Source organism: Daphnia pulex, chromosome 1, assembly GCF_021134715.1.
Source record: "Daphnia pulex isolate KAP4 chromosome 1, ASM2113471v1".
Taxonomy (NCBI): domain Eukaryota; kingdom Metazoa; phylum Arthropoda; class Branchiopoda; order Diplostraca; family Daphniidae; genus Daphnia; species Daphnia pulex.
The window spans coordinates 1,666,675-1,689,416 of NC_060017.1; the positions used below are offsets into that span (position 1 = coordinate 1,666,675).

The 22,742-nt window shown below is 38.7% G+C and overlaps 6 protein-coding genes across 9 annotated transcripts; 1 reads left to right on the forward strand and 5 right to left on the reverse strand.

Annotated features, from left to right (window-relative positions):
• Positions 1 to 3,079: 3,079 nt before the first annotated feature.
• On the reverse strand, positions 3,080 to 7,161 carry LOC124198290 (mRNA decay activator protein ZFP36L2-A-like). 2 transcript variants are annotated; one of them, XM_046594103.1, is made up of 2 exons: positions 6,428 to 7,161; positions 3,080 to 5,262 (listed from the first exon to the last, which is right to left on the reverse strand). In XM_046594103.1, the coding sequence occupies exons 1-2, from the start codon at positions 6,461 to 6,463 to the stop codon at positions 4,126 to 4,128; spliced, it is 1,173 nt and encodes a 390-aa protein (XP_046450059.1). In that variant the 5' UTR covers positions 6,464 to 7,161; the 3' UTR covers positions 3,080 to 4,125. The 2 variants fall into 2 exon arrangements, with proteins under 2 accessions (XP_046450059.1, XP_046450051.1); XM_046594095.1 differs by lacking the exon at positions 6,428 to 7,161 and adding an exon at positions 5,445 to 6,396.
• Positions 7,162 to 9,500: 2,339 nt separating this feature from the next.
• On the reverse strand, positions 9,501 to 11,582 carry LOC124192569 (caspase-3-like; the record flags this gene model as incomplete). Its single annotated transcript, XM_046585950.1, has 5 exons — positions 9,501 to 10,604; positions 10,667 to 10,849; positions 10,937 to 10,988; positions 11,058 to 11,432; positions 11,496 to 11,582. Coding segments are annotated over 5 exons (1,173 nt in total), but the record flags the coding sequence as incomplete, so codon positions are not given.
• A 3-nt stretch (positions 11,583 to 11,585) lies between these two features.
• Positions 11,586 to 12,459, reverse strand: LOC124192576 (sensor for unfolded proteins in the ER ire1-like). Its single transcript, XM_046585962.1, has 2 exons — positions 12,371 to 12,459; positions 11,586 to 12,309 (listed from the first exon to the last, which is right to left on the reverse strand). The coding sequence occupies exons 1-2, from the start codon at positions 12,457 to 12,459 to the stop codon at positions 11,586 to 11,588; spliced, it is 813 nt and encodes a 270-aa protein (XP_046441918.1).
• A 1,743-nt stretch (positions 12,460 to 14,202) lies between these two features.
• On the reverse strand, positions 14,203 to 17,622 carry LOC124198235 (probable serine/threonine-protein kinase irlD). Of its 3 annotated transcripts, none has more exons than XM_046593996.1 (8): positions 17,097 to 17,622; positions 16,853 to 17,037; positions 16,671 to 16,783; positions 15,880 to 16,600; positions 15,447 to 15,807; positions 15,288 to 15,377; positions 15,068 to 15,217; positions 14,203 to 14,966 (listed from the first exon to the last, which is right to left on the reverse strand). In XM_046593996.1, exons 1-8 carry the CDS (start codon positions 17,131 to 17,133, stop codon positions 14,605 to 14,607), a joined length of 2,019 nt encoding a protein of 672 aa, XP_046449952.1. In that variant the 5' UTR covers positions 17,134 to 17,622; the 3' UTR covers positions 14,203 to 14,604. The 3 variants fall into 3 exon arrangements, with proteins under 3 accessions (XP_046449952.1, XP_046449943.1, XP_046449961.1); XM_046593987.1 differs by having other exon boundaries at positions 15,068 to 15,220; XM_046594005.1 differs by having other exon boundaries at positions 14,203 to 14,997; positions 15,068 to 15,220.
• Positions 17,623 to 18,163: 541 nt separating this feature from the next.
• Positions 18,164 to 20,619, forward strand: LOC124198374 (60S ribosomal protein L15-like). Its single transcript, XM_046594209.1, has 5 exons — positions 18,164 to 19,165; positions 19,481 to 19,671; positions 19,883 to 20,019; positions 20,078 to 20,188; positions 20,354 to 20,619. The coding sequence occupies exons 2-5, from the start codon at positions 19,500 to 19,502 to the stop codon at positions 20,546 to 20,548; spliced, it is 615 nt and encodes a 204-aa protein (XP_046450165.1). The 5' UTR covers positions 18,164 to 19,165; positions 19,481 to 19,499; the 3' UTR covers positions 20,549 to 20,619.
• LOC124198381 (PHD finger protein 23-like) lies at positions 20,484 to 22,635 on the reverse strand. Its single transcript, XM_046594214.1, has 5 exons — positions 22,445 to 22,635; positions 22,271 to 22,311; positions 22,050 to 22,157; positions 21,860 to 21,977; positions 20,484 to 21,796 (listed from the first exon to the last, which is right to left on the reverse strand). Exons 1-5 carry the CDS (start codon positions 22,464 to 22,466, stop codon positions 21,591 to 21,593), a joined length of 495 nt encoding a protein of 164 aa, XP_046450170.1. The 5' UTR covers positions 22,467 to 22,635; the 3' UTR covers positions 20,484 to 21,590.
• Between the last annotated feature and the right edge of the window lie 107 nt (positions 22,636 to 22,742).

Below are 22,742 nucleotides of genomic sequence, written 5' to 3' on the forward strand. Positions count from 1 at the left end.
GGGGTCGTTGTCATTGTCATTTTTTATGTATCAAGTAGCCTAGATGAAATCGTTGATGGAATCAAGGAGTATTTTGGAAATTGGTTATATCTACACGAATTGAAAAATCTATAAATCCTACTGTAGGCCTACAACACGAGAGATAGATTTACGCTTTTAATGTTTTCTGTCAGATTTCCCAAGCAAGCTACAATGAATAAGTATATAAGTAAGCATGTATCTATTAAGGGAAGTCACACTCACATTCAGACATATTTACAACACGTTTAGCCTGTTTAAGAGCAATTGTGTCTTGCACGCATAAAACCTATATATACGTAATTATTTTGTTTGTCCTAAAAAGGGGGCTTTGCGCTGGTTTAATAATTCATCTCGTGCAGCTATTAATTTTATAACTATTATGTACTCGTCGTCGCTTAGCTACGTATATTGCGTTGCATAACTCTGTTCTAATTTTGTAATGAGGGTGTCTCTTATTGACAAGAACATGTGAAATTTGGATGAAGTATAAAAGAAAGTGAATTTGGCAAGGAAAAACACTTCGTCTCGTCTCGTCAAGAGGTTCGCACCTAATTCCAAAATGAACAAAATTGTCATTCTAGCCTTATTATATTTCGCTTGCATCCACGGTAAGAACACCAATTAATCCAAAAGTTTTAAATTTTTATGTATTGTGTTCTAATAAGAATATGTTTAAAATTTTAACAGCCGCTCCTCAGCGTATGGTGCTGCCCCGTCTGCCCGCTTCGGTCATCCTGAGTGGCAAATATCAGCTGATCCCGGAGGATAAGATTGTCGGTGGTAAGGAAGTCGTCCCCAACTCGCTACCCTTTCAGATTTCGTTGCAGCGTAAAAGTTCCAGCGGCATTTTTTCTCAATCATGCGGCGGTTCTATTGTTGCTGCTGCCGCCATTTTTCTTTTCAAGGATCTCCAGTTTGGACAACAATCGCCGACGATTCAAACAAAGTTTCGTCGGCTGTCGGCTCGCACATATTACTATTATTTTCTATGGGTTTTTTTTTAAGAACTTCCTGGTGGCAAAAAGAGTCTGGTCACATTTGATGATTTTATGGAAAACGGGAAAGGACACAAGCCCGTGTCCCGCCAAGGTTCTTCCGCCCGTGAGAGCCACAGCCCTTCCGCATCATCTTTTTTATTTTTTGAATTCATTTCCCGCCCTCACTTGATCAATCAAGGCCAATTGTCGTCCAACTTTTTTTCTCTTCTCAAACGGCACAATTGATCCACTTTGTTTCTTCTTTTCTCTGCTGCAGATCCAATATCCGGTCGTGTGTGCACTGCGCCCGTATATTCACATCAAAACGACCTTGATTAACTGATTTAGAGCTTTTTGAATGCGGCGCCAACAATCAAAAAAATCCACGGTCCGGGCGATTGTATATAAAACGAAAGATAAAAAGACATTACAACATTTCGACGGTAGATGAAATGGATATGTAACATGTCTGTGTATCATGGCCTAGTTTAAAGTCGTTGCACTCTGCGTCACTCGATTAAAATACTTTTCGACGATAAATAATTATTCCGTCTGCGACTATTACGTGCGCATGGTCTATTTAATGGGATTATAAAAACACATTCACCTGCCATTTTTTCAGAAAGAAGAGAAATAATTTCTTGTTTCAAAAAATAGAAAAATAAAATATGTTTTTTATCTATTATTTGGTAAAAGATAACGTGTCCCTCCCTTATTTTTTTGAAAAAAGAAAGAGGAGGGTGCGGAGATAACAATGTCCGGACTTTTTTTTAAATGTACGTGACGCTGGCTTCAACACGTGGTCTCCACCCTCTTTTTTCTCTCTCTCTCCCCCCTATCAACAGACACCCTAAAAACTGTTTACCCTCGGCCAATATATACACACACGCACAATCTACATATACAGACAGTGTATATACACAGTTAATATGATTTAAGTTGAAAGCCATATTTTTTTAGCAAATACATTATTTCGCCGAGTAGTTTATTCATAATAATATAAAAGAAATCGGTCATCTGAAACGGGGCGTCGATATGAAACGTGATCGAGCCGGGAGTCTGGTGTCTCGACGTCGACCTGTTGCAATCTGAATCCCGTGAAAAAGATTCCAATGCAAGTTGTAATATATATTATATAGTATGGTCCCCCCCCCCCAATTGAATGGTGGACGTTCTAATATATGCTGCGCTGGGCCAAACTCGCACAACAAGAGTCTCCAGTGACGTTTAATAGACATATAATGCGATCTCCCTCCTGCAATTCTCGTTAACATCCCGAAAAGAAAAAAACGGAACAAAAATCTTGTTCTTTTTCTTTTTTCTGAGAGGCTGAATATCCGTAAAATTGTATCACAAAATGGACGATCGTGTAGTCACATAACAATCGGATCTCATCAAATGCGTACCAACGCGTCCTTCAACGCGAGTCTGCGTTCCAGATGGCCACGAACACACACGAAATCGAACGAGAGATGAGAGAGAGAAAAAAGAGGTTATCTTATTGACGTATGTATATCAGATGTAAACGTTTTTAGCCAGTGGTTTTTTTTCGTTTCCACGTATTTATTTAACGGAGAAAATGGCAGACACGCATCTGTCAATGATCTCAGCTTTTATATATATTTTTTCCAAGTGATAAATTTATTTTGGTTGGCCTTCGCCGGCGACTTCCATGGCCGTTTCAATCTTGACCCTTGACCGAGACGAGAGATAACAACAACTCTGAGCTCTGCTGGTGCGATATAGCTATAGACTTCTCTCTCAAAAACGAAAATATGATAAGAAAAATGTGTGCGCACTTGAAACCGACTTTTCTATCCACACACAAACAACATTTCAAAAGGCCTTTTTTATTTTCGACAAACAATGGCGGGGGCAAACCGGTGCAGACTTGACCGGCCAAACGTACACCTGATGAAAAATAGAAACTTTTTTTTTTTTTTTAACTTTAAGGGCCATCAAACGGCTTGAGACAGTGAAAGTCTTATATACTACACACGACGACCCGATTTTTCAGATCCTTTTTTCGAAATAGTTTCGGGTCAAAGTTCGGAGAAATAAAAACAAATTTCTTTTTAAAATATTATAAACCCTTGTATTTTTTTTTTAATTATTTTTGTTGTTGCTGCTGTTTTGAAGAGAAAAATAAATTCATCGAGCCGTATCGTTAAACGCGAGACATGCAAAAAAAAATGATTGAATTAAAAAATTAGATGAAAAAAACACATTTTCGAGTGGTCCGTTTCCATGGAAACAATCGTACACACATACATGCACACACACACATTAGGCATTTTTTCTCCGATTAATCATTTCATATATTAAAGAGGAGATGATAAAAATGAAGGGAGAGAAAACCAAAAAAAAAATATTGTCGACGATGAAAAACACGTCAGTCCAAAATAATAAAATGGGGTTGTCAAAACCTTATTATTTTTCAATATATAAAAAAGAAGACAAGAGCAGATCGATGGAAGAAAAACCAATGGGGTGTGAATATTTTGGAAAAAAAGAGAAAATAATTGAAATAAAAAAAAAAGAAAAAAAAAGTCCCGTTAATTATTAACTTACGCTCCCTGACTAAATGAATAAGAATTAAAGAGAAATAATGAAAGTGTAGAAAAAAAAAAGAAAATACCTCATATTATAAATAAACTGCATAAATAACATAACACCTACTACGACGACGGTTTTGGAGGGGGATTACACATTCGCTTTTTGGTCCGGGGTTGGTGTGGGGGGCGGTTGGGAGAAGGACAACATGTTTCTTCTTGGTCAAAAACATTTATAACTTACGACACAGGCCCTTGAAAAATGAAAAAAAAAATACATTTGGGTGGGGGAGGGAAAGTCAAAAATCTTTTGCATGTTTTGGTCTGATTTTTTTTCTCAAAAAAAGAAACAAAAAAAAATTTGAATCATTTTCTATCACAGTGGCGTCGAAATATATAAAGCCACACACTCTTCTCTCTTACGCGCACACCCACACACTTCCGGATTGGTTTTTTTTTTGCTTTTTTGCTTTTTTTTAGTGTAAATACCTCAAAGTTGATTAGTAAATAGCATGTGGTATGTTGTTGTTGTTGTTGTAGAAATAATCCCCCCTTTTTTTGCAATTTAGATTTTCTTAATCTTCGTTCAAAGTCTCGGAGATGCGGCTGAAAATGGGGAGCCGGAGAGCGCGTGAAGTATCCATGGGGCTGGAGATGGATGGTGGAGGGCTAGTGCCGCCATTGCTGCTGCTGCTGCAGCTCGTGCTGCCCAGACTCAGCGAATCCAAGTCGGAAGCCAAAGAGCCCACCGGTGAAGGCGAGTCCAATTCCGGAATGAAATTCTTGCCAGTCGAAGTCACCGAACGCTTCAAATTGTTGTTGTTGGTGCTGCTATTGTTGTTGTTATTGTTGAAGGCAGACGAATAACTGTTGGCCTTTCCAGAGGAAAAGAGCGGCAAACCGAAATCGGTCGATCCAAACAGGAAGGCGGACGCGTTGCCCAATCCAGACGAAGATGAAGATGAAGAGGGTCCCATTGGTGAAAACGGGTTGCCCGGATACATGTCATCCGAGAAGAAAGTGCTCATTGAGGTCGGAGACTCGCTCAATGACGACGGAGGAGACGGAGAATCAGCCGTCGATCCATTGCCACCCATTCCAACCACTCCGGCCGGAAGAGTGAATTTACCACGATGAGCGTGTTGATTGTTGTTGTTGTTCTTGGTGGTTGCCGGTGGTGGTGGCGAATTGTTGCGAGCCTCTTCGGCATTGTGGACGAAATGGCAACGTGGGCCGTAGGGGCAAAAGCCGATGGTGTGGAAAGTGCGGCACAATTCCGTCTTGTATTTGGGGTGACGGATGAGACTGCGAAGCTCGTGAAATCCGTGAGCAAATTGGCATTTGTCGCCATATTTGCAGGTTCCATTCTCTTCGTAAGGTCGGCACAGCTCCGTCTTGTAGCGGCTGGAATTGGATTGCTGCTGCTGATTGATTTGCTGTTGCTGCTGGGCCAATTGGGCAGATCGATCCACCACCGGCTCGCTGTGGCTCCTGTCCAGTTTGCGGTGACCGCTTCGATGCAATTGCATCATCAAAGTTGAATGATTATTGTGTTGCTGCAATTGATTCGTCAGCAGAGATGATAACGACGATAGCGAATCAGCTCCAAAGAGGCTGCCCTCGTCCGAATCTGGGCTGCCCGGAGGATTAGAACGGCGACGACTCAACGGCCTGTGAGCACCCACCGCTTTCGGGTCAATCTGATGATTCATCTAATAAACAGAAGAAATAAATAAAAATAAAATAAGGTTTAATTAAAAAAATAAATCCTTGAATGCGCACAAGGTCTTTCCCAATAATGTTGTTGCAGCCAAAAAAGCTGGCCAATTCGATATCGAGGCCATGTAATGTCGAATTCCGGGTGTGTTCGGGCAAAAATAAATAAAAAACTTACGGTCGACGCCGCAACATCCTTCAAACGTGTCGGCTGTGTCGGAACAAAGCTCACTGGCACCGAATAACTACGGGACAAAGTTGAAGGCATTTCGTGTTGGTTGTTGGTAGAGATTTGGAGTTATCCAATGAGAGAAAAAAAGATGCACGACACGTCCAGCACGGAAGCTGGAAGGCGACTGAAGAATGGAAAGAGCTCCAACGTCCGTCCAATTCTATTTTTCCCAGTTAGAAAGTATCGAGGTGAAAATTGCGCGACTCCTTCCCCCCTCTCTGCCATCTCCAAGAGAAAGAGGGCGGAGTGGACGAGAGAGCAACAAGTAGGTCAGTAGGCCTCCCTTCCTCATTTTCCCTTTGTCCAACATTTTCTCTTTTTCTCTCCCTACAGCTAGTAGAAAGTTGACTTAATTGAATCAACGTTCCCAAACGAAACAACAAGAAGAAGAAGAAGAAAAGATGATCGGCACGCGAAAGTGTCGCAATGGCTTCCCTTTGCACACACACACACGTGCACCTCGTGCCCGGAAGTTTTCCCTCAATCACGTGGACAAGACAGGACACACGAAAAAATATCCATCGACTGGCCGTTTCACAGTTTTTCTTATCGGCCAATGTGGCGCAAGTCTCTCTCGACAGATAAAAATAATAAGATACTTTTTTGGGGAAGAAAGAAAATAGACAAGAGCCGGTTCAAGAGTGGGTCTCGGGTGCAGGTAGGTCACCAGGTTAGTGGTTGAAAAACTGGTGAAAGAATTCCCTCTCTCAACTTTCTCCTAGTCATCTCTTGGCAGCAGCACCACTACGACATTAACTATTCAACACACACACACAGGACTTTTTAGATAATCATCATCGGGGATGGAGGAGGGAACAGAAAACTGAAAAAAATCTATCATGGCCGCTGGTCACGAACGACCTTGATTCGAGCGGGGTAAATTACATATAAAAAACACACAGTGACAAATTTTGGTATTTAATTTTTACCTGATATTCGTTTAATGATCTCGCCAAAGCCGACATTTTCTTTTTTTTCCTTCTGATGAAAATCCACACAGTAGATGATGTCGAAATAATGAACGGGGCACCGATTGGGAATTATAAAGATAAATCCGATGGAGGACTTGTAGTCGAGATAAGTGTGCACCGCTGCAAAGTGTGTGTGACAAGTGAGAGTGAAGAAGACTGGCGTACGAATGGTCTGCAACGAACCCACTGGCCCACTCTTTATGCCCAATATTCCCCAGCACAGCTGATAGAGAGTGGGGGGTGGGGGGGTGGGGAGACTACAGTGCTGCTGCCGCTTCTCTGTGGTTTTTTCTCCCCTGCCTTGGTCGCCCTCCAAAGTCCTTGAAAAACTGCTGGAAAAATTAAAACAAGGAAACGCGACCAATGGGAGAAGGCCCAGGAGGCGGGGCGGATCTGACGTCACGTCATTTCGACTGTGACGAAAGCGAAAGTTAACAGACGGCCACCAGGGCGGCGCTGCCGAACCACTTCCCCGTTTCTCCCGCCGCCGCCCCGTAGGGTACCCAAAGGCACGGCCACGGCGGCGCTACACGAAACACGAGGAGCCCTCGAAATGCGTACACTGGAAAACCAAGCGACCGAAAACGTGATTCATGAATCACACACGAAACGAGAAGGAAAGAAGCGAATAGAAAATTGAATTTGCCATGAGGAAGTTCTTCTTCTGCTTCTTCTCTCGGGGCGACTGGCAATCGACGGCTGGAAGAGATTGGGACGTGTGTCACGTGGACTTTTTTCTTTTTTATCCGACCAATATCTAGCCGTTTCCGGTGCAGACGAGATATTTTTAATCAACTACTTACTACGTTATTATCTACGTCTTAACAAAATTCCCATTTGTTTTAATTGGAAAAAAGGTTCGTCCATTTGTTGAAACCAACGTCGATTCGCGTCGAGTTTGACCTTGTCCGGTCAAAATGGTTGGTACATTTTTATAAAAGATAAAAAATTTTAATATTTTTCCTTGGTGATTGGATTCAGAGCTATAGTCATCGGAGAAGATGTAACGCATTTCACTGCTGGCGCCCGACGGTCAGCGCACTTTGATCTTTTCCCAACTCAACGGCAATTAAATAAAAAGAAGAAAATCAAAAAAACCATCGGGAGAGAGAAAATGGGTGAGAGTCGTCATGGAGAGAGTTGTGTGGTGGTGGTGCTTCTTTCTCTGTCGTCGAGAAAGTTTTTTGGGACAATAAATTTTTTTCCCCCAAATAAATAAAGTAAGAAGAAGATTATGGATGGGCTTTCTCGATTTTTTTGTGGCTTAGTTGATGAAGAAGAATTAAGAAGAAAAAAGTTCTCTCTAATCGACTACTAGGAGCCCATGAATCAGATGACGTCATCCACCTGTTGCTGGCCGCCATAATTCCCTCGAGTGACGTCATACTACAATGTTGTTTACAATCGTTTTTGAATGATTCATGATTCAAATACTAGGCACAACAAAATTCCCCCACGATTTCGCCATTTGAATCACGTCCGGAAACCGAGAGTCGGACACATTCCAAGTCTCTCGGCAAGGATACAAATTGCATTCATTAATTAAATGCTGCTTTTTTTATCCCCCAAAAAAACGCTAATCAAATCACAAGATAACGCTTTCCCTTTTTTGTTTCGTTCGTTCGGGAAAAAACATGCACAATTTTTCTTGTCGTGTTGTTTTTTCCCGCCCTAAATTCTTCCTGTACTTTCTCCAAGGCTTTTCCCATGAGGAAAAAGATTTCGTGAAACTAGAAAGAAAAAAAAAAAGAGCTTTTACTTGTTAATAACGAAGAAGGAGACCCGCATTTATTTATTTTTAAAATATATTTTTTTTTTTTAATAAAAAAAAAGTGTTGGCTGGCGGGGAGAATCGATCCCGGAAGTCTTTTCGATTTTTCATTCGACGCTAAAGTTATTATGACGGCCAGCACAGACGGAAGTTTTTTTTCGCTCACCAGATGGCCTTGAATTTTCACGAAATGTAGCGATCGTTTGCTGCTGCAGCTACAACCTCGTCTCGTTTTGTTGATTCCTGGGATATGAATCCCCCCTCTCTTTTTTATTTTATTTTTTAATAAACAAAACAACCTTGGCGAACTTCTACAAATCCGAAATCCTTTTTACGAATGTATCAAAAAGTTGCAGCGATTTCCCGTCGACGAAACGAACGTCCATCAAAAGCTTTCTCCTCCTCTCGAAAAAATCTAGGTTAAAGGGAGAGAGAAAAACTCTATTCGTCGTGTATAATATAGACTGACAAGTTGTTTCTTTTTTCTAGTGTGGCGCGCACTCGACCGTTTTCCATTTCCCCGACGAAAGGATACCGTTGGATGAGAGCAGACGACGCAGCGGCTGCTTTTCAAACTACGCGCCAAGCCCAATTTCTGCACTTTCTCCGACCTCATTTTTTCCGCCTCTAGGCTCTGCGAACGACCAGCTAGAACTAACAACCGAAAGAAGAAAGAAAGAAAGAAAGAAAAAATCTTTTGAATTGATCTTTAAGAAAAATTTTAAAAAAAAATAAAAAAATATATAGAAAAACGGGGGAAAGTTTTATGATCATTGAGTGTGTTGTATAATATCGCCATCAGGCAAAGTCAGAACTATTATATTATATCCTTTCTGGCGTGTATATAGAAAAATAATGAAACATCCGGTTCGTTATTTCATTCACCCTCTCTTCTCGTAATTTGACGCAATCAAGGAATTACTAACAAGAAACCCAAGAGGAGAGTGATGAACGCACCGCGTGAGTCACGCGGGAGAAAAGAAAGAGAAACAAAAAATTTGTGTCGGCCTGCTGGCTAAGGGGAAAATCTAAAAAAAAAAAAAAAAAAAAAAAATTCCGCCTGGAGAGTGAAAATGAAGAAACGGAATTTGCGGTTGGAGGAGACAGTGGTTGTTGTTGTTTCATTTTCTTTCTCTTTTTATTTGCCGAACAACAAAAAACGGGGAAAGTCGAGAAAGTGCTGCTGCCAGGAGAGAGCTGAGCTCTGAGCGCTTTTTCTTCTCTGTTTCTGTTGACCGAATTATATACACTGCGACAAGATTCAATCTGGTTGTGTTTATTGTTGGAACTGGTTCTTCCTCTTGTAAATATTCAAATAAGAGCTGATTGTAGGATGGACATGGTGATTTTTGATGGGCTAGTTTCTCTCCTTTTGGATTGATGACGGGATTTTTGTAGGTAGCCTCTTCTTCTTCTTCTTCTTGTGTTTCTTACATGGAAAAATAGAAAGTTTTTTTTCATGTTTTAATTCGAGACTTATTCCGTCGTTTTTATACATTTCGTTAATGACAGCCAACATCCGGTGCTGCTTTTGCAACTGCCGAGAGAGGAATCTATATGCGACGCATATAAATGTGGGCGACGACGCCAAAAGAGACGCAATTTACCAAACATATTTTCAGTCGCAAAATAGACACAACAATTCTTTTTTTTTTTTCTTTTTATTTTGGCACTCGTTTATTGTTGATATTGCCTCTTACGTCAGCACCCAGTGAAAACAAGTCGACCTTTTTTCCCCCCTTTTACCACCAAATATTCATTTTGAAAGCCATCTAGTAGTAGACTATTCAAACAGTTTGAGTACATCTAGGATACAATTTGACAACTACAATAGTGGTACAAATTGCAATCTAAAGACGAACTACATAAAAAAATAAATGTTTTAGCATTAATTTTTTTCAAATTTTTTTTCGAATCTAATAAAATTCATCAAAGTAGAACGCCACTCGATGGTCTGTTTGGGAGTAGTGTCTGTACAAGGACGGAAAAATATAAGTGTTTGTGTTACTTCGTCAAAAATTTTTCGAAATGTTTTTAGATCAATTTCGTTTTCGTGATTCTTTACATCATCTTCTGTAACCTCCTTAAATTCCAATTTTGCTATTTGCGCATCGATCCTCTTTGTTTTTTCGTCACTTTCTTCTATCTCTTCCAGATGAATTTTGGCGATGTTTTCCTCGATTCTTTTTATTAAAATTTCAAATTTTTTCTTATCATCTTCAGTTGCCGGGAGAAAAAATTTTTCTTCACTAATTGATTTCTGAACCATTTTAAGTAAGTCTTCTAAATGGCGAGTCGATTTTTCGCCCTCATTCAAGAATGTCGCTCGCAGTTGCTCGCAAAGATTTCTTATCAACCAACTACCTGTTTATCAATTATAAAATTCAGAAATTAGAACTACAACAAAAAACAGCAGACGTTTTTACCTGTTAATGTGTTGCGATAACTTACGAATCCAGGGACTGTGGCTCTTATATCAAGAATATCTGACACAGGAGGTCGTGGAATATCTGGGGGTTGTATATCTGTGGGTTGTAAATCTGGGGGTTGGGAAACAACTTGTTCAGTATGTTGAAATTGAATCGGTTGAATCCCATGACTGACGCTATCTAAATAGCCCAGATGAAACAATAAAATATATGTGTAGGCATCAACCAAACAATAATTTCATCGTGCAAGAAAACATATATGAATACCTGTATTAGTATTAGGCAGATTTCCCTGATTAGTGGGGTGAGGTGAAGTTTTCTTTGGAAAAATAACGCCAAATAATTTTACGCACCAACCATATAATATGTGTATAGGATTCTGCCAAACCTGAATGATAGGTTCAAGTGGCGCTGTCGATTTTTCCAAATCTTCTTGCGATAGATTCCCTTGGCAGGCTTGAATGATCCAAATCTTGGGCTTGCCACTTAGGGAGGTTTTATTGAAGAATTGTTTCTTGGCTTTTTCAATCGATACCTCCTTACTGTCTGTGCCACAAACTGTTCCTTCATCACCGTGTGAAAGAATGCAAACAACAAAACAAGCATACTTCTTAAACTCGTCTCTTTCCGCCAATTTGTTGATTTCGTCGCAAAGTTTTTGCGCCTTTAAGTTGTCGTGGTGCTTCACGTCAAAACCGAATTTTTCAAAAACGTCTGTTAAAGCCTTACGGTCTTTTTCGGTGCCTTTGCGGTTGTCTGCCTTCTGCAATATGACAAATTTTTAAAATATAATTCGATTTAAACCAACTAATAATAACATTTTTACCTTTTCGAAAATTTCTTGATTGAAGATCACGCACAGTCCCGGTTTTATTTCCGGTAAATCGTACAGCTTGTAGTAATCATCAGGTAAAAATTAAGCCCGACCAAGAATCGTTTCGAGAGCTGGTCTGTCTTCTGGCTTGAATTTAATCATGTCCTTTATAAGACTGACAGCTTGCTGCAATTCTTTAGCAGTTTCTGTTTGGTCACCAGTTTTATCAGACTGTACTTTAATTTCTGGTGCTGTCCATTCGGGTTTATAGACTAGATAATCCTTATTAATGATGTTTGTCTCTCGATTGTAAACACTTCCAAATGGATGTATGCCATCGGTCAAAACGTAGTGGAAAAAGCAGCCGAGTATAAACACATCTTCGGAAGGGTGTGTTTTAATCGTTTTAATGCTATCCGTAACATTATTGATTTCAGATGTGGTAGGATGTGTGTCGTTATCAGCATCATGCTTGGAAGGATAGGGAGAAGTCCATCCTTCCGATCCTCTTTGCCCAGAATGACCAGTGTCCGTTACTAAAGCTTTACTCATTCGAAAGTCCGACACTTTGACCACGTATTTGAAGCCTCTTGTCCCGCGGTCAATCCGAGCGATCAAAAAATTACTGGGCTTGAGGTTTCGGTGGACAAACCCCATCGCATGTAAAAATGCAACTCCTTTAGTGGCTTGTCGTAAAATTTCTTTTTTTTTCAGTGATGCCTTTATTAAATCCGTGGCAATCTCATTTCCTTCCCAATCGTATCCCTTCCTATCACGAACGTAAAGATCCTCCACGGAGCAAATGCACCATTCAATTGCGACATAGCTATTTCAAATTTTTCACATTATAACTAAAGTAATTGTAGAATCGATAAAAAATTCCTTACTAAAAGTTGTCATCCTTTTCACAGCAGAAATAACGAGTGAAATTTTCGTGCATGTGCGACGTTTTGTCTGGTAGACGAAGGAGTTCCATATCTCGTATGAACTCTTTTTTTTTCTCTACAAACTCTTTATCTTTCTCTTCACCACTTTTTGGTAATATATCCTTATCAAACCGTCGGATGAAGACTTTTGTTTCATTTTCAAACTTACCACGGAAAATTTGACAATTTGTCTTTGGTGTTTTAGAGAACTTTCCGTTTGATTTATAGCATGTTAATTTTCCAATATTAACTTCGATGATTTTTCCGTCCAATTCTTTAAATGAATTCACAAAATTAATAATGATTAATTTAGGATAGCTATAATATGCCGTTTCCTAGAGAAAAAAATTACCATGTTGGTTCTTTAATTTCTTTCCTTTTGGTTCCTCATCATCAGCCATATTTAATTGATGTATATATTTTGAGGTTTATATAGTAATTTAAGAGAGGTGATCACAGGAAAATCCTATATACAGATTTAGTTATATCACCGAAAATTCATCATGAACGAACAAATGTAATGTTCAAACTTCAACTGCATGTGTCACTTAGATACTTAATTACTTATCTATGTCTGATACAATATTCTATAATATTCAAAAGAAAATTTGAATTTACCTAAATTTGTATTCGAGTTCTCAGTTTGAATTCTCGGGACAATTTTCTTGAGTTGTGTTTAATAGGAAAACTGGGAAATTTAGAATTGAGGGTCTGCACTTTGTAGCTAGGTTATATAGACTGAATAGGTTGCAACATATGGCAAGCCGTTCGTGCCACTTGTTTTTGTAAATGTGACGACAACGTATATGTTTTGTAGCTAAACTGAATATGAATACGTTGCAACAATCTCAAGTGGACTTTATAGAAGATCCTCTCTCTATGCAGCGTCAATGGGTTGAAACCAAAGCGGCTGCTGTCTCGCATTGTATCAGAATCACACCATTAGATGTTTGTGTCGTGTTACGTTGTCCTTGATGCAACGAAGGAGCGCTTGATTCCTAGTCTCAGACGAATCCTTATATGGCAAACCGATTTCCCAGCTGGAGGCATTTTTTCGCATTAACATAAATCTGTTTGCGAAGTATACTGTCACCAGTGTCACAGTCATTTTTATGACGCTACAGTCTTCAGTCTCCACAACATAGTAAACTGTATGAGATAAGGGTAACACAAAGCGAAAGTTCTATGATACTAAGTTAGAATAACTAAAAGCGATGCTTATAAAAGAAATACAGATGACAGTTGGAAAACTTTTTTCGTCAAATAACCACGAAAAGATACTGATATCAGCACCAATAAGATTCACCGATCAGATTTCTCGTCACCAAATTCAAATTCATAATAAATACGACATCTATTTTCAGTTACGGAGGAAATATTGATCTTATTAAGGATACTTAACATATAATAAAAATATTTAAATTTTGAGCATACTTTGACTCCTTTTTTATGCCCTCCGGACGTTAATCTGTGTGCTGCTGACACTGCAGTTGAGCGAAAACTACTGATTAAAAGCAGCTCCCAAATTACAGGAAAAAGATGGCAGTTATCTAAGACCACAATTCCGCTAGTATAGACTGAGAAAGCAAATAATTTTTAAAAAATGTTGCGGCTACAGTACTGAATCCATTTCACAATTCAAATGAAACACTAGATTAGATGGAATTTGAACGTAAACCACCGTCTTATCTTATCCGTACCCACAGACTATATGTTGAAACATTAATCCCTTACCAAGGCGCTACATAATTTACGCATGTCATGTTACTGAAATCCATAAGAATTAAAAGAAATAATAGTAAAATGATTTTATTTCACCAAATCCAATTCGCATTATCGACTTCTGGTCATTTTTTTTTTAATTTTATGTTTGTCTTGACTTTGTTGACCAAATTTTATTTATTCACACCTATTCCCATTTATCAGATTTGAATATCAATAAGAATTTTCAAGTGTAATTTCCCCACACCCCATCTATCACTAGCAGTAAGAACTATGGAAAAGTTTATTTTCAAAAATTATACCCGATTTTAGTGCAGTAAGGCACGTAGACAAAAGGAAAAAGAAAATATAGGCTAATCGCAAAACACCAAAGTAGCAAAAAAATATATTTCAATGCTTTTTTCAGTATGTCTAAAAACCACACAAACTTTTTTAATGTTCTGGGTGGTACCGCCCCCTGTGAATTGGTCAATTCAATTTCCCTTTGAAAAAAAGGTATTTTTTAGAAATGATTTAAAGGGTGTCAATATATTATCCGGCGGTTGTGGGGGTTCTGGTGTTGAAATGGAAATGTTGGTCACTGTTCCGGGAATATCGGCTTTTTTTAATGGAATCTTGTCACTCAAAGACGCTCTCCATTCGATAGTCTGCTTCACTTCAACCCCTTCCGTATCATTGGGATTTAACTTCATATAAATCTTTTCAGCAGTAATGTGGTTTTGCACGCTTTTGAGGATATCTTCAAGTGATTTTTTTTCCTGGTTTGGTTTCGTTTGATCCTGGTTCAAATATTCGTTTGTCAATTCACGGCACAGGTAATAAATCAGGTATGATCCTGCATTATGAAAATAAACAATCACAGCAGACTGAACTAACAATTAAACAATTTTTTAACAAACTGAAAAAACAAAAGAAAATGCGCTCTTATAATTATACCAAACTTTGGGCCTCGAAATGATGGATAACCAGAAATAGAAGCTCTTATATCAAGAAAATCCATCAAAGGTGGTCTTTTCTTGTTCTCTTCTGACATAGTAATAGTCTTGATCTTTTGTTTCAAACAAGCCGTTTTGTCTTCCGGTATTCCTACTATAGACAATTCGTTGTTTAAATCAGCATTGTTCGTATACATATATTTGAAAGATATTTAGTAAACCTTTCGGCTTCTTAATCGGAACAGGCATTTCATAAAACTCGTGTGGATGTGGAACGATATTACCGCTATCTGACTCGGAGGATGTGTAGCCTATTACATACATTTTTACATTATTCTTTATAAATAAAATCATGTAAATAACTGAAATAACTTTCCTACCATGTGAATCCTTTGCTTGTATGGGGTATTGAATTTCATTACCCTGGCAGGCTTGTATGATCCAAATTTTGGGCTTGCCGTTTAGAGTGGGGCAGTCATTGCTGTTGAATTTATACTTGAGTTCATTGATCTTAATGCTTTCACCATCGACTCCTTCAACGACACCCTCATCTCCATGTGACAGGATGCAAACAACAAGACTGGCGTAAGAAGAGAAATCTTGCTTGGCCAAATCTTGGACGCAGTAACAAAGATCCTTGGCTTTCAAATCCTTGAAAATTCTCACGTCAAATCCCAATTGCGTAAATACATCTTTCAAAGAATTTTCGTCGAAATTAGTTCCAGTGCGATTATTGCCTTCCTGAAAAAAGTTGACTCCAAAAAATTAATGGGCGTTAAAATAAATATTATCTATCAATAAGAAATTGATTACAGTTTCGAAAATCTCCTGGTTGATTATGACGCACAGCCCCGGTTTAACTATCGGCAGAGGCAGATCGTAGAGCTGGTAAAAATTAACCGGTGAAAAATAGCGTGATGTGAAGACCTCCTCTAGAGTGCATATATCTTTCAGCTGAAATTTAATCATATCCTTTAGAAGAGCGATGGCTTCTTTTTCAATGTTTGGATTCCAGTTATCGCGATACACAAAATATTTAGAATCATTGATGTTATTCCCACGAGTGTTGCTGTTATCGTCGAATGGATGTTTGCCATTGGTTAAAACGTAATGGAAAAAGCAACCCAGAATAAATACATCGCCGCATTGGTAGGTCGAAGAATCTACTTCGGTACGAAGTGCTGCCGGATCCGGGTAGGTCCATCCCTTCGACCCTGTAGTACCGGAAACACTGGGACGTTCAACCGGATTTTTGCTCATACGAAAATCCGACAGTTTGACCAAGTATCGAAATCGGTCGCATCGAAACTGTTGAAGCTGGGCGATCATAAAGTTACTGGGCTTGAGGTTTCGGTGGACAAACCCCAGCGCATGTAAAAATGCAACTCCTTCGGTGGCTTGTCGTAATATTTCTTTTTCTCCCAGTGATTTCTTTATTAATTCCGTGTAAATCTTTTCATTCGCAAAGTTGGTTCCTTTATTACCTTCGTAGAGGTCTTCCACGGAACAGATGCACCACTCCGTGGCGACATAGCTGGTGGAAAATTATTTTTGCATTACATAACCTTTTTATGAAATTTTAAACGAGAAAATGAGGCCGTTACGTAAATTCACCATCTTCTTCGCTGCAAAAATAACGAATAAAATTTTCGTGAAGATGTTTTGGTTCTTGAAGGACGTTGATGTCTCTTTCGATTGGATTAATAATCGGTCGACCCTTGTGAATGGTCGAATAAAAACATAAATCTTTGGATAAAGTGTGCCATCAATACAATGAAAGTCTTACTTCTTCTGGGCCTGGTTCTTTTGTTAACGAATGATTCGAACTGGCTGTTTCATACCGTCGTACACAGACCATCGTTTTGTTTTCAAAAATCCCGTGGAAAATTTGAGTTTTAAATGTAGCGAGATTTTCTCCGGTTTTGTATGGACGACTTAGTGATTTATCAATGCTTAGTTTCCCTATGCGCTCTAAATTAATTGAAATCAACTAAATGTAATGTGTAATACAACAGAATTTTGTCATTTACCTAAATTTTGATTCGAGTTCCCAGGTTTTTGAGACATTTTTCTAGAGTTCTGTGTAGGAACGCTGAGAAATGTATAATTCGTGGTTTTTACTTTGTGGCTAGACTGCTGAAGATGTTGCAACAATCTCAAGTGGAATAGGAGATTTTCATTCCTTTATAGGGCTAGTGGGTTGAAACCATATAGCTCCGCCTTGGACCACACCATTAAATGTTCGTGTCGTGTCGTTGTCCTTGACGTAACGAAGGACTGCGCGATTCCTAGTGCAGTAATACCTTCTGATTTTGCCGTTTTAGCATAGACCTTAAATGTACTGTCACAGTGATCTATAAACACCAGTCTCCTTCAAAATAAAACTCCTTAATCCACAGAAAGATTCTTGATTTTATACATTTTATACAGTCTTCAGTCAGCAATTAACGGAATTGTATGGATAAGGGAATCACACAATTTACAAGTTCTTGCAATTGACTTAAAGCGCTGCAAGCAACTGCTTATAAGAACTAGAGAGACCAAGAGTTTGTTGTAAAGTTGATTAGACATCGTCCGGTCCGCATAGATAAGAGACGTTAAAAAGCGAAGAAGTAACTGTGTAGTATTAAATTACTAATCTACAACCGTCATTTCAATACGATTTAAAATTAAAATTCAGTTGTACGCTAGTTTTATAATGCTGAACCACGAATAATTTCATTTGTAAAACAACCTCTAATAACTATAAGGCTAGATAAGAAACAATATTTCGCTTATTTTTCAATTTTCTTCAATCGCGATGGTTGTAATTTGCCTAGTTGGCAATGCTGTATTCGTTAAATGTCAACAATAACAAAATAAGACATTCAAAATATATTCTTTTTTATATACAACTGTATTACACGGAAAAATGGTTGAACACGTTACAATTTTGAAAGGAAAATGAAAAAAAAAGTACTGTATAGAAAAAGTAGCTTTCTGGATAATTACACTGATCCTAAATTTTTTGACAAGATCAAACGTAACGTGCATTTCAAGCCGACGAACAGCATTGTTGAAAATTGCAATCGACTCGAATATCCTCACAAATCAGCGTCTCAGTTATATTTTGACCTGTTTTCCTCCAAGCTCCAACTCAAGGAAGGCATCTGTAAATTAACTTATGGATTTTTTTCTTTCATCATTGTTGCTGCCTATGATGGTCTCTGTCCGCTTTCAACAACATTCTACCAGCCCTGAAAAATGTTTTTATTTTGATAGCTGTGGACTATGGCTGCACACCTGAGCTTAAAATATTGACAGATACTATTAGTACAGATTCCATCTATGCAAAGAGTGTAGTTCCCATTTTGGAGCAGATTGCCTGTCATCAATAACAATATGGCATCTGCTTATGTCTCCCTCATCAACACAACCATCGGTGGAGCACCACTACAACTTAATTACATTTACAGTTATGACTGCTGGGGCATTTTTCTGTATAATTTCTATTTCCATGGTTTCAGTCAGTATGACTGTCCATATTTTGTGCGAGTCTAATTTTACCAGTGTTTTGTTTGGGCTCAATAATATAAAAACAGCATATATGGCCTGAAGGATAAGTCAATGATTTTCAACAGATGAAGCTCTTCGGTGTCCGGACGATTCGGCACTGACTTGTAAAAATATTTGTACGTGTTCAATAAATAAATAATACAATGGTTTATCTAATTCATTTTAAATTTTTCAGTTTTTCAAAATTTATACGGTTTTATAAAAATTGCGTCGTGTCGATCATGTTTCATGTTTTACAGATTTACACGAACCGTAATAAATAAAAGCAGGTAATCGAAGATGAAAATATTGTTGTGCATAACAAAATAAGGGTAAATTTTATTAACTGGAATGAATCAAGTCTTTTAATGATTTGATTTGTATAAAGTAAAGACAAAAACAAAAAATTCCCTAAAATAAAAAATTCAGTCTGAATTAAAGAAATCTGACACACGACATCATTTCCCCGAAGGAAAAGTGGCAACGTTGTGACTAGCAAGAGTTCTTTTCTTTCATTGGAACTCTTCTTTTCTAAGCTTAAGGACAATTGTGGAGCTGCGCCACGGTAAGCAACATTTTATATCAGAAGTCATCCGCCTTCTTCTTTTGATTTTATATCCATTTACATTAGCGTAAAATTTTGTCAGTTCATCTCGCAATTCCAAAGTTGTTTTATTGGAAATACTTTATGTTAGTCGGTTGTAGTAAAAACTTGAAGATCAATGAGCCAACCGGCCACGATTCTGATGTCAAAACGACTTGTCTTATATGATTTTCCAAGTAAATATTGAAATTGTTTAGTGTCGATTAGTTTTTATTGGTTTTCAACACAAAGTGTTTCATCTGAAAGTAATTTAATGTGTTTACTTTACGTTTTCAGGTTGTTTAGCTAGACCAAGATGGGTGCATACAAGTATATGCAAGAGTTGTACCGTAAGAAGCAGAGCGATGTTATGCGATTTTTGCTCCGTATGAGGTGTTGGCAATACCGTCAGCTCCACCGTGTTCACAGAGCTCCCAGACCCACCAGGCCCGACAAGGCTCGTCGCATGGGATACCGTGCTACCCAAGGTAAGCATCTACCTGTCTTAAATTGGTTTCTTCAAGCTTACGAGCAGCTTGAAAGAATGCCATCTAAACTGAATGATGAAACAACCATGCACCACGCTTAGGAAAAGTGCTGAAAAAATGGAATAACCGAATCAAAACCTGACACTTGACTTGAACAAATATTTAGTAATCCTTAGCTAGAATCAGTTATGAAATCATTCTACATTTGTAGGGTTCGTCATCTACCGTGTCCGAGTTCGTCGTGGTGGTCGCAAGCGCCCAGTTCCAAAGGGTTGCACCTATGGTAAACCCAAGGGCCATGGTGTCAACCACTTGAAGCCCACTCGCAACCTCCAGGCCATTGCTGAAGTAAGCAGTTTACTTATCTGTAAAGAAGAGCTAGTTTTGACAAATAGTTTCCTTACAGGAGCGTGTTGGTCGTCGTTGTGGTGGACTCCGTGTGCTCAACTCTTATTGGGTTGGACAGGATTCCACTTTCAAATTCTACGAAGTGATCCTCGTCGACACTGCCCACAAGGTAAGATCATTTCCAAAATTGCTGAATAATTATTACGTGATGATATACCCTTTGAATGGTGAATAAGATGATAAGTATTCTTCCTTGGATGTCTGAAATGTTTCAAAATCCAATGCTCTGGTTTTTTGGTTGTGAAATATGCTGATAAGTTTTCTCCTCTTTAAGGCTATCCGTCGTAACCCCAAGACCCAATGGATCGTCAACCCTGTACACAAGCACCGCGAGCTCCGTGGTTTGACTTCAGCATCCAAGAAGTCCCGAGGTCTAGGAAAGGGTCATGGATTTTGCCAGACAAATGGCGGATCTCGCCGAGCCACCTGGAAGAGACGCAACACTCTATCTCTTCTCCGCAAACGTTAAACCGATCCCAATTTTTGGTTGTATCTTGCTCGAGTTGTACGCTTGTTCAATACATCTACTTGGTCAGCTCGAAATTTATAGTTTGAAAAATTTTAATCTTTCGTTACAATTAGTGGTACCTTTAAAATTGTCGACATGCTAAATGTCCCTAGATAGTCCAAGATTAGTAAATACTTTAATAAACGTTTGCATTAAGTAATAACCTCATGGTTTGCTACTAACGAAAATAATTACAAGAGATTTTTTCAACTTTTCTTATTTGATAACAAAAATACACGTCGTATTTTCTTATACCGCCACTGGACGAAAACCAACTATAAAAATTATTACGCTTGGTTTTTCATCCCTTACAAGTTATCCCCATAAGTTTTGAAAGTCCAAAAAGCTCTGCAAAAAAACTTGGATCACGAAATAAACGAAAAAAAGGCTAGTTTCTTTTCCACCAAAATTTGTTGAAAAAAAAAAGAATCTTTTAAAAAACAAAAGGTTATATACCACATCAGTGGAAAACGTACATGAGATGACGGGGCGGAACTTTGTACAATATGGACAGCGCCATTTAGTCAACTTTAGTTATGCGGCTGGGGTCAGATGGGCAACCAAAACAAGAGAATTGAAGATAAGAACCCAAAGCAATTCGCTAGAACAGTTTTGGAAGTTAAGAAAAACTGGAACCATGAAAAACGGCATTTGTTTTGTTTCTTTGAAGGAACTGGGCAGTGGGTTCTTTTCTTGTGCGGGCACTTTTCGATGAATTTCACGCTCATTCGATTTTTGTTTCTTTTTTAATAAAGGGGAAATTCAAACGATCAATCATCAAAATGTTTTACAAGTATGGGAAACAGTGAATATATCCGTTCTTTCTATATGAATAGCTAAATGAATGTGAAATTCACCAAATGTCGCAGGTAGAGAATCGCACATACAATTCACAAAGTTTGGGACTTTTCTTTTTTTCAAAAGGGGATGAGGGCAAATGTCTGGGAACAACCAACTTCCCATGTAAGACTGAAAGATACACTATCAAATATGAAAGAAAGGGTTAGGACTGGTTAGTCAATTGGGTGACTCCCTTCTCTCGGCACTTGGCGCAGATGAATTCATCAGGGATATTGGTCCTTCGGATCCTGGCACAAGAGAGGTGAATCCACGTCAAGCAGTGACTGCACTCAATCATAGGCCGGCCAGCAAAGGGTTTACCACAATAACACGTCACAGTGTTGTAACCATCATCAATGTCACCATCATCTATGTCAACAACATTTAATGAGTAACTGACTTTAAACAAAGGGCACAATGGCATGAACTAACCTGAATCACTGTCTGAAGACACTTTCCTCTCTTCACCACTGTTGGATGATGGAGTTTCTGACTTGGCGCTTTCAGAACCAGTGCTTCCAATTGGGCTATTTGCTTTAGATCTCAGTTCCTTGATGACATCAAGAAGATTTCAGTTAGGAGGGAAACTAAAACATTTTCAAGAGATGATGTCACACAGTACCTCATGTTTCTGCATTTCATAGTTTTCATGCTCCAGTATAAATTTGCAGAAAAGAAGGAAATCTTCTGATGTTCTAGGTCTTTTTCCAGAATGTGATGATGGAGGAGGCTGTGGAAACAATAATAACATTGGTCAAGTAACTGTTTCTTTTGTTGCTAGGACTGAAACCTCATTCTTGGCTTGCCAACAACCCAGCACAACTAAAGTCTGCCCATTGTTACCTCATAGTCATCTTGTCGTGGAGATTTCCTCGTTCTAGGAGCTACGAAATAAATGGAAAGAAGAGTAGAATTAGAAACTAGAACGTAAAAGACGATGGGCTTCTAGGGCGACATGTTTAGTGTCAACTGTGCAAAACGGCCATATCAGTTCAAAGCGGGGGTCCGGAGGCTTACCTTTAAATAACGTATCAGCCATATTTATCAATTGTAAATCTTCTAATTTAACTATAGAACAGACCACTCAGGATCAGAATCGAAACAAATCAACTAGAATTTGGTTGAAATAATGGCCAAAGCGACTGCTTTAGAGGCATAATAAGCGAATAGTCGAATCTCTTTCTATTTCTTTCTACTGAGAGGAAAGAAAAGCGTTGCCAATTTGGTGTTATGTTGATTCCTGCTTGAATGGAACATCGATAAATTCGTTTTTTTCGGTTTTTCTTAAAAATATGCCAAATAATTTAACCAAAAA